General features: G+C 47.1%; 1 protein-coding gene across 1 annotated transcript; it reads left to right on the top strand.

Annotated features, from left to right (window-relative positions):
- Window positions 1-395: 395 nt before the first annotated feature.
- UTS2B (urotensin 2B) lies at window positions 396-9,885 on the top strand. Its single transcript, XM_076340636.1, has 5 exons — window positions 396-629; window positions 2,895-2,996; window positions 6,035-6,072; window positions 7,412-7,505; window positions 9,248-9,885. The coding sequence occupies exons 1-5, from the start codon at window positions 506-508 to the stop codon at window positions 9,271-9,273; spliced, it is 384 nt and encodes a 127-aa protein (XP_076196751.1). The 5' UTR covers window positions 396-505; the 3' UTR covers window positions 9,274-9,885.
- The last annotated feature ends 429 nt before the right edge of the window (window positions 9,886-10,314 follow it).

The following is a 10,314-nucleotide window of genomic DNA, read 5'->3' on the forward strand; positions in this document are numbered from 1 at the left end:
CACTTCAGCACTCATTATATCTCACATTAATTAATATAGGCACTAGGAAGTGAGATGATAAATTACAAAAACCCATTAACCTGATTCTGTCCAAACTGGTGACATACGGCAACTTGTACGTTAGACAAATCTTCCTTGCTAATGTGGGAGTCCTCATGTCTGAACTCCATTAAAGCAGCAGCCCCGAAAAAATATTTTTAATGTATGTACGTATGGAATGTATGTCGATGTGCGTGGATGGTGCATGCCGGTGGGAACATCAGAATTCATTAGATCAGTCTGATATGAGATATATTGAACAGGTTCCATCTGACGTCTGTTACTGGGTTGTTCTGTCCACTCCCAAAGGAGTGAATCATATTGACAGGTTGAATTATATCTCAAGAGATATTTTTCTCCCCTCCTCCAAAGGCCATTTGCAATCACGGCACATCCACTGCCTCTTAAAAGTGAGCTCATCTGGCACTGGGTTGCATTGAAGTCCTCCACCGTGCCTGAAGGAAGAATGCTTTTGGGCGGTGGGAACGTGGAGAAGATGTGGTCTGTCCAGCTGTCCCTTGGAGTCCTAACCATCTTGACCATGACTCTGTATGTCCCATCTACACATGGAGAGCCTTTTTTACTACAAGGTAAGCTGGAATACAAACTAGATGACACAGGTAGGTGGTTATCTTTTTGCTTTGCTTTGCTGCTTGTCATGGCCATGCAACACTTGCTTATCTGTGAAAGAAAATAGAATGAACCATGAGCTATACTAAACAATTAACGTGGGTGCTACCCAGAGACCTGTTCATATTAGCATGAGCTAAAGCTGTCCTTCTGGTCTGCAGCTGGTCGTATTCTGCATTCTGCTAATCAGTAAAAATATCAGATCTGGTGAAATCTGGTAAGGGTAGCTCTTTTTCTCCCAAAAGAACATTTCCAAGGAAAAACATTAAAATATCAGAGAGTAGCAATTCCAGTATGCACCATATGAGATTTGACAGCTCATAAATGTCAGTAGTAGGGTGCTGCTGAACTTTTTTTATTCACAAAACTTCTTTACATGTTCTTCTCCCATAATTTAAATTAATCTTAGCTTGAAATTATTCTGCAGGGAACTGTCAATCATTAATCTTCTTTCTTAAAGAGACTTGGCAGTAGAAAAAAAAAAAGCAGCTAAATATAGGCTTGAAAATAACATCGCTTTTCATATTATTTTTCCTCTTATCTCACCTATTTATTTTTGTAATGACAACCAAAACATTCCTGAGGCCACTCTATCTAAATACTGCTTCTGTTTAGTTTTTACTAGAGTGTTTATAGTTTGGGGTTTTTTTTTTCTGTAGCAAATCCCCCAAATGACTGAAAGTAGCTATTTTAAAATCATAACTGTCTTTCAGACTTAGGAACGAGGTTTATAGCACTCCATGCTTACTGCAAGTTTTATACAGTGTGTAGCTCTGCTAAGTCCCTCGGGTTTATTTCTGGAGATCACAGTCAGGACCAGCAGCTTCAGCCACAGCATGAGGCAGGGTTGAGTCTGGCCAATACTTGGAGCATCACTTTGGCTAGGGCCCCTCTGCTTCTGCAGATTTATGTGACTTTGGCTAATGGAACTGATTCCCACATGATCTTGAGCATCCTTGAGGCTCATCTGGTACGATGTTTTTTCTCATCTGTATCAAAAATAATTGTATTCATACCATCACAGCTATGTAGGGCTGATGGCTATACGAGACCATTTTCTCCTTCCTCTCTTCCTTGAAGGAAGTGAGCAGAAGTCCTAAAGATACTGGAAGAAGAGAAAATAAGCCTTTCTGCATAATTTCTTTGCATTCTCTATGGATTCTGTAGGCATCTTATAGGGCTTCTCAGGGTCTGGGTGTGGGGCAGCGGTGTTCAGACCAAAGATTTTGGGGAATAGCCATTCTCCCTGTAAAGTATGGCTCCCATTCTGTCATTCTCAAAAATGAATGCAACATTCAAGTTTCAGATGATCCTGGAAATCTGTTCAGCAGAGCTGGGAGGGTCTCGGAGCCTTCCGGGCTCTGATTAGTCCCATCCCCTGTGTCTGTTGGTTTCTGCTGAACCCTTGAGCTTCACAACCATTCATTTGAGGGCATAGCCACAACCACTAAAGCAAAACCACTGAGAAAGCTCCCTAAAGGGGCCTCACAGAGAGGCCCAAACTGCTTTAGGACAGCAGCTTGGGGAGGTTTTTTCCTGGAAAACAGAAAAATTTTGCGTGGCCTACAGCTACTGTAAGAGGCTTCCTTGGGAATAAAGAGGCTCGTTTTAAACTCCTCCACACTTTGGCTCTGTTCGGGAAGAATCCTTTAATACCGCTGGCAATCAGATAGAGCAGCCCCAAGGCTGAGTGAGCGCAAGAATAGAGTGCAGGGCTGCAGGGCTTTTCAGCTATGGTACCCACATGTCAGCTCTCATGAGGAGCAAATTCCCACCTCTATCGACCCTGGGAAGATGGATGGGGTGAGCGAGGGAGCGCCTGCAGTTTTGAGAGGCTCTTGTGGGTTGCTGGCTTTGCAGAAGCATCCGCTACATCCACCTTGCAGAAGAGGTCGGGACTGTCTAAATCAAGGTGATGTCTCCAGCTCTCCGCAGCCAGCCATGCTGATGAGGCTGCAGTGAGACTGGCCAGCAGCCCGGAGCTGGCAGGGAGGGCTCCCCCATCATGCACCCTTTCACTGCGCAGCCCTCACTGCCTGGACATTTTATTCTGTGCTCACACATCTTCCTCTTCCCCTGAGCACCTTCCACCCTGACAAAGTGCTGATAGGAGACATTTTCCTTCCACTTCTTAACCTTCTTAATTTTTGTTTTAATGTTGGGGGCTGGAGGGTCTGTCCTTTTTGTCACTAGAGATCGAGAAAGGTGTATTTTATGTGCTGCAGATAACCGAGTGCTTCCGGAGAGAGGAGACACAAATCACGAGGACACCCTGCTGACTCTGCTTCTTAATAAGAAGCTTGGATGGCGGAGACCAGAAAATATTGGTAAGCGAAGGGGATGGGAGATCTCAGCTTCTTGAATCTGTGTTTGCATGAACGTAAGGAACCTGCTCCTCAGGTTCCTCAGAAATACCGACTGCTCAGAAAGTGGAAGCACCCAGTATGGTGCCTACAGGTGATTAATGATGTCAGGTGTTCTGCATCATGGGGCTCCTGGACCTGCTTTTGCAATACAATGTAAAGCTGCCCAAAACCACGCACCCTAGATCCTCAGACACTCAACGCTGAGCTGCCAAGGGAGCATGTGTGTGTACATAACTAATAACAAGAAGAGATGCTGCTGAGTCCCTGTGCCCCTGCTATCCCTGAGACACTGTGTACTACGCCTGGGGCATGGGCCAGCCTTGGGAGTCACCTCTCCACCCACACCCCATGCAGCCCCATGTGCTTTTGAGAGACAGCTCAGTGTCTTGCTGGCATGCTAAAACCAGCAGCATCTTGTCAGGACACGGGGCAGCGGGGCAGCATCAAGATTTTGCAGAGAGCGTACGGCTGAGATCCCTTGGAGTCAGGTGTAGGTTGGGACAACAGTACTGGGAGCTCCCGTCTGAGCCTGAGCCCCTGCTACTGCTGCAAGAGGTTGAGACAACGGGCTTTTCCCACACAGCAGGGAGGCCAAAGACAGGCCACGTGGAGGCTTTTCCTGTCAGTGTTCTGTGAACAGGCACCAAATTTAAAGCCACCCGCATGTTGCGACAGCCTCTAAACTCAGACCTGCTGAAGAGAAACTTGGGCTTTCCATGACGCTACGCACAGCGATCACAAGCGCCATATGGATTACAGGGATCAGCTATTCCCACGGCCACCGCAGCCAGGGGAGGGTTTGAGCCATATGTGGTGGTCCCAGAGCAGGAAGCTGCCCTTCCCTGTGAAAACAGCCGAGAACGGGGCCCAGCAAAAATTTTGTTATGAAAATCCATTTGTCAAAATCACTCAGTGCTCTTCCCCAGCCCCTTGTTAATGCAGTGAGGCAGTGGTTAAACAATCCTGGGACAAATAAACAAACACAAATAAATCAAGTCCTTATACTAACAAAGGCATTCTTCTTGCAAAGGGGATGCATTCAAGAAATAACATTTTTATGATTGGTTTATGGATTATTGCACTTATTACTCCTAGAGGAAAGGCTGCATTTTATGCCAGACAATTGAATATAATGAATCTCTGAGCAGAGCACAGACAGAGGATTTACAGCAGGCAGTTTCTCAAGGCTTCATCCATAAATTAACTTCCTTCCTCCTGCCTGAGATAATCTGTTCCAAATTTCGACCGCTGTTCATTTTCTATTCATAGCAGTCATTGGCCAAGCTTACAGTTTGCGGAAAGTCAAGCCAAAATAGGCACTTGAAACTCTGAAAGAGGTAAAAATGTGAATAATAATAATAATAATAACAATCATCATCATCATCATCATCACCGTCATCTCCTCTTAAGTGGCACTTTTCACTTGTAGATATGCAGGCTTAGCTGTCTCTACCTTATGGATATGTAAAAACTTGCTTAAGAGGAATCTGCCTGAGGTCATTGCTGGCAGTGCCAGGAACAGAGCCCCCACCTCCTGACTCCCAGCTCATCCCCATCCCCAGACCGTCACTCAAACCGAGCCCTGATGTAATGGATTTTCTTGGGAACTGCTGCTTTTTCTGTTGGATGAATATCTGTCAGAAAATGTTCAGGATTTTTCAACTGATTTGTTTCCTTCTCAAAGGAGAAACTGAGAAGGCAGTCAGCTCTTTCTTGGCACCCTCCTGCTCAGTTTCAAACGTTTGGAAAAAAAGCCCATGTCTGGTGATGTGTCTGTGTGCTGAAGTCTTATCTGAAATCAGGGGGAATTACGTCCTAAATCCCATTGGAGATGCAGACCAATGCCTGCTGCCACATGAGGAGCAGACAAAGGAGGCAGCTCCAGGGCTGGCTTTTGGCTTTCTTGTGGGGCCCAGCAGAGACATTCTTTAGCTCTTTCCTGGCTCTTCTGCTTATTTTAGTGCATTTTTTTCCCAAACTGTCACTTAAAACCAGCTGATCACTTTGCGTTTCCCTCCCAGGGGAACTGCTGTAGTCCAGTCACTCAGCTTTGACTGAGCTTGTTTTTTCATGGTGCTTTCCATTGTTTCAGCTACCTTATTAAAAAAAAAAAAAACAACCCATAACTGTTTTTGACATCAGTTTGAGCCTGGAATAAGGTACCTCAGACTTCAAGAGGAGTGAGATTGAAATCCCCCATCCCCTCCTGCAGCTTTCCCTATTGCTAGTCCAGGCCCTTCCCAATTCAGCTGGAGGTTTTAGATCCCATTCATAGGCACCTAACTTTCCCCTTCTCCTGGATGGGCTATCTCAGGGCAGCTCGTTCATCCATCTGCATAATTTTTTGACAGTCTAGTACAGTACTGCTCAGCCTTGAGATCTCTAAGTCTGATCTATGAGGCTGGTCCCCAGGTCCCTGTGCTCCCCTAACATTTAGAAGTGCGAAACCCATGCACTCACTGCTATGTTACTTTTCCTGTTGCTCCACTCTGCCAACCCTGATGTTTGCTGATTTACAAAGCAATAAGCGATGCTAGGCTAAATCTGTGTCTTCTGACTTCTGCCTGCATGGGTGATGTGAGGGTAAACAAGTCTTAAAGGAAGCAATGGGATTTCATATAAAAGGCCAGTGACAGAAAAGCCAGCATTAGGGATTTGCTGTTATCAGGATGAAAATTAAAAAGCAGCAAAGAGGTTCACCTGAGTTGGTATCACACAGTACGTGACCTTGTTGGGCCAATCCCCCTACAGCATGGTGAATGATAAAGAAGCCTCCCTCATAATGGTGAATTAGGGTGAAGTCCCATAGAATTCAGTAGAGAAAGCCTGCTTTTCTGTCACTGTTTCTGCTACCATAGATTTGGAGATCACTATCAGGAAGTAAATGATAACTAGGTCTTTTTTTGTCAACCACTGAAGAGGTTAAATGAAGAAACTGTTTCGGATTTGAGCTTTGGGAAGCAACGCAGATACTGATGTTACTCTCTCCCTTCTTGCAGACTGGGAGCTGGCAAAGAAATTTGAAGAGCTTGAACAGGTGAGAGGAGCAAATGCACGGACACATATATGCATACTGTTGCATGAATAGCTAAACAACTGTGCATATTGCTTTATGCCCTATTCTTCGATCTTTACATTCTGCTACTCTTCATTCTGCTGCTGTAATGTAAGCATGTATCACACAAAGGGAAAAGCAGAACTTGGGCTAAGTAGCTGCACAAGCTGGAAAAGATAAAAAGAGAGCAAGGCTATAGACTAGTGCAATAAAGGCTGAGGCAGCTCTTGCCTCTGCCACCAGTGAAAGGCCAGTGAAGGCTAAGCCAGGAAAAAAATAGATGCCAAAGGAAATCTCCATGGAGGAAAAGGGAGGGAGAAGGGCAGGTCTTGCTGCCTGCAAGCTGGCTGCATCTGATAATGGGTTGAAGTTAGAGGGATAGCCACTGCACACTTAATCCAGACTGATTTTTGTGGGGGCTCTTTACTACTAAGGGAGGCCCTAGCCAGGGTCAGAGCCCTGCTGTGCTGTGTGGAGAGCACACACGGATAGCAAGAGGAACCTCCATCCTACACCGAGTTTCCAGGAACAGGGAAAGGTGTGCAGCAACCTTGACATGGCTCCCACTGTGCCCCAAACCCCGCAAGCAGTGGAAGCCCTTTTTACCCTTTCTCAGGCCAGGTCCAGCTGTTGGCATGGATCCTGGAGGTCCTGCTGGGTTCCACTTGGCACTTTTCACTTCAGACTGAAAAACCACAGTGCGGCATGCCAGACAGGAGGCTGCCAGTTCCTACCCTAGCCCGTTGCTCCAGTGCTGAGGGACACTAAGCTCTGGCTTCCTGGGAGCAACACGGCCAGAGCAGAAGTCTAGATCATGGCCATAGATGTTCCTGTAGCTACAGATGGAGAAGGAATACCATGGACTTTCCACATTATAACCAAAGGAAGTTAGCAAGAGCTGGGGGGAAGGGAGGGGAGGGACAGTCCAGAGCAATGGAGAAGCACTGCTCTCTGTTGCAGTGGGTGGATGCATGGAGACCTCCTGCCCCAGCACTGACTTGACTCTTAATGGTGCAATATCCTTCTGCACAGCCTCCTCTCCACAGGGGTTTTCACCCTAGGGTCAGGGGCAAGAGCAGAGAGTGCCTACACTGCTGTCACCAAACAAGCAGCTGAATGGAGGAGGACATGAGGAGGTGTGAATGCTCCAAAGGCAGATCCTCCTGGAATGGTCCTGCTCCAGGGAAGACCCTGTCCTCCCTGATGATGGTGTCAGCCAGGCTGCCTGTACCTCCTGCCTCTGAGCCGCCCTGCGCTTGCCAGCACACTGTGGAGCTCCTCATGATGTGGCATTTGTTTACTGCTGTTTGTTTTTAAACAGCTGGAGAAGTTGAAGGATCAGCTCTCAACTGAGGAAGGGTCAGAGGTGGCCTATGCCTTGGAAAGCCTCTCAGCATCCCAGCCCAAAAAACGCGGTAAGTTTTGGGTTAGAGCCCTGCCGCCATCCTGTCCAGCTCTCATTTCCAGGGCTTCCTTTCTGCAACAAAGACAGTGACAGTAAACATGCCCCAAATATGCTGAAAAACAGGTTGGCAGCTTTTCTAGCAGTATTGGCCCTCTCTTGTTAATGGCTGGCTGGTTTAGTAGCTGGTGAGAAGGACTGTGTACCCAACCCTGTCTGCTGTCAGGGCAGATACAGGTCTGCACACCCAGGACCTCACTGGAGGCAGTCAGTGTTGCATCCTCTTTTTACGGAGGAACGTGGGGTTATATGAGCAATGAGTGCCTGTCTTGGAGGGGGTGAGTTCTGTATGAACACATCCCCGCGGTGCACCCGTTGCTTTGCTCTGGGCACAAAGCTAGTGCTGAAGGCATAATGAGGCATGTGGACTGCATGCATTCCCCTCTGCCAAGGTCACTGCCTCCCTACAGAGAAAAAAGAAGCACTTGTTCGTGCTGCTGAAAAGCAGCTAAAAAGGATGTGGAGATCAACCAAGAATGCAGGGAACTAAGATCTGATAGGTGTCCCAGTTGGTCTCCACACTTTGTCCAGTCTGTATCCAGTGACTCAGGAGCATATTGCACCAGTGCTCCTGCAAAGCTGCCCCTGACAAGCACGTGGACAATGCCCTTCACGCTGGCTTTCAGTGGATTCCTCCACAAAGCAGTGGCAGCTGTAAACCAGAAGTCACTGGTGACAGATCTGACCTAAAAACAAAAGAGCTAGTTCTGCCCTTACCCCACATGCTCTGTGCATGTGCAGGCTGACAACCTGCCAGACAGCCAAGAGAAAATCCCTTTGTGCAAGGCTTAAGTGCTTAGGTGATCCTTAGACAATCTGCAATTTATAAGCAACCCTGGAGGCTGTCATTAATTTGGCTAATCTAATTCATGCCCCCACCAGTCTGGAAGGTTCAAATGTAGATAAAACTACTTCCCCCTGCCAGGTTTAAATCAGATTCTGCCAGAAATTAAAGCAGAAAATCTTTGCCTTCATCTAAAGTCCTTCCAGTCTGGGAGGAGCTCGTGTCTCAGCATGAGCGCTGCTGATTCAGTAGAAGCTTTCTCCCAAGATCCTGCTTTCAAAAACCAGGTAGAAATCTCTTCTCATACTTGACAATAGGAGACCCACACAGGATTCAAAGAACAGGGCATGCTGGTGATACAGCTATTTTTTCCAACACCAAAATGTGCATCCTTCCCTAATCTAGTCTTCTTAGAAGATCCCACAGAGATCAATGTTGTTTGGAGGACAGTTAGCAGCAGAGTGGTAGAGTGACTGGGTTTAAAAAAAAAATTGTAAGGACCAGATCTAGTCTCTCCAAGTTAGTATCCTGCTCTTCCAGTCAGCCACGGGTGAAAAACCCTGCACACACTCTGAGGCAGCAAAACTGCTGGCCAGTACACAGGAAAGAAAAAGCTGATTCCTGATATTGCTGAAGTAGAGCAAAAGGAAAAGCAAACCCTTATAAATCAAGCAACTCGGAAACAACTTTTAGACCCCTTATTTACACTATAAGCAGTTAAAAGAAACACCTTCTAAAAGTGTTATATGAAGTCAAAGCTGGTTATTGAGGTATGCCCAGAAGCCACAATGCTGGCTTCACACCCCAGCTCTCTCAAGACATGGGGTTTTTGAAACCTGCTCCAGGGCGAGAGCGGGAGGCTGGAAAAAGTCCCTTGGATGCTAACATCCTTCTTTTGTATCCCTTCCCAGCCTGCTTTTGGAAATACTGCATCTGAAGGCTTGCCAGGACTGGAGGATGAAGACGAGCCCTCCCCAAACTGCCTTGCTGGGTATTAATGTGTTAAGAGTTTGTTCTGTTCTGTCATCGTGCTGCTAACTTGGATGCCATCCTCCATGACCGCACCACAGGCAAGTCTAACAGGGACCGTGACAGAAGCTGGTAACCCACTACCACTCTCCACTGCTCCTTCCTTCCAGGTTTAACCTGCCGTGATCTTCTACTTGGAAGATGCTTCCCACCTTTCCTTGCTGTCCTGTGTCTGCTGCCACTGTACACTCTTCCCCTTCTCACCAGGTCCCCCAAGGCACCAAACGCTAACTCAGTTCCCCTGAGCTTGGGCCTCTGCCCACATCTGCAGACATTGCTCACTGTGGTGTCTGGGTTTCCCGTCGCCTCCTACGAGCAGGTCTGTGATGACCTAACACCCGCTGTTGGGACAGGAAAGCAGACGGGATGTCATGTGAAAGGCTCAGGGCTGCCTGCCTCAGCTTGCTGAGCCAGAGCTGTTCCTCGTCGTGTCCCGTCAGCGTACGCAGTAGGTTTGGGGGAGGACAAGCACAGAAGTCTGGATCCTTTGGATATTATTCCAATAAAGATTTTCTGTTGCACAGAAGCATGTGCTGTTTTCTTTCTCACCCTCTGCAGAGGCCCAAGGGGCAGCACATTTCCCTTGATGTAGGCTCTTGTTACCTTAATGGTTCATGTGAAGTTTACAATGGAAAAAAGGCTCCCATTAAACACCTAGGTATAGCAACACTGGCCTGTCTTAATGTGCCTGAGGAAGAGGCCCTTCCTTTTGACCAGAATTGGGAATGAGAGTTGGGTCTTCCTCATGGATATGTGTGGGGCTGCTGTCCTCATAGGACTGGACCAGACTCACTGATTTCTACCTACTCACCCCAAAGAGATGTTTTGAGCAGAGTTTTTTGGCTCATCTGGCTGGTCAGTGCAGATGCTAGCTGGCTTTTTCTACTGCAGAATTATGCCTGCCCCTGTCCAAAAGGAAGAGAGCACAATCCATCAGTGGTTCCTACAT

The sequence above is a fragment of the Aptenodytes patagonicus genome, chromosome 6 (genome assembly GCF_965638725.1).
Source record: "Aptenodytes patagonicus chromosome 6, bAptPat1.pri.cur, whole genome shotgun sequence".
Lineage (NCBI taxonomy): Eukaryota > Metazoa > Chordata > Aves > Sphenisciformes > Spheniscidae > Aptenodytes > Aptenodytes patagonicus.

Coding starts and splice junctions, on each gene's coding strand:
- UTS2B (XM_076340636.1), top strand. CDS start 506: ATGCTTTTGGGCGGTGGGAACGTGGAGAAGATGTGGTCTGTCCAGCTG. Junction 2,997..6,034: donor GCGGAGACCAGAAAATATTG/GTAAGCGAAGGG, acceptor CCCTTCTTGCAG/ACTGGGAGCTGGCAAAGAAA. Junction 7,506..9,247: donor ATCCCAGCCCAAAAAACGCG/GTAAGTTTTGGG, acceptor ATCCCTTCCCAG/CCTGCTTTTGGAAATACTGC.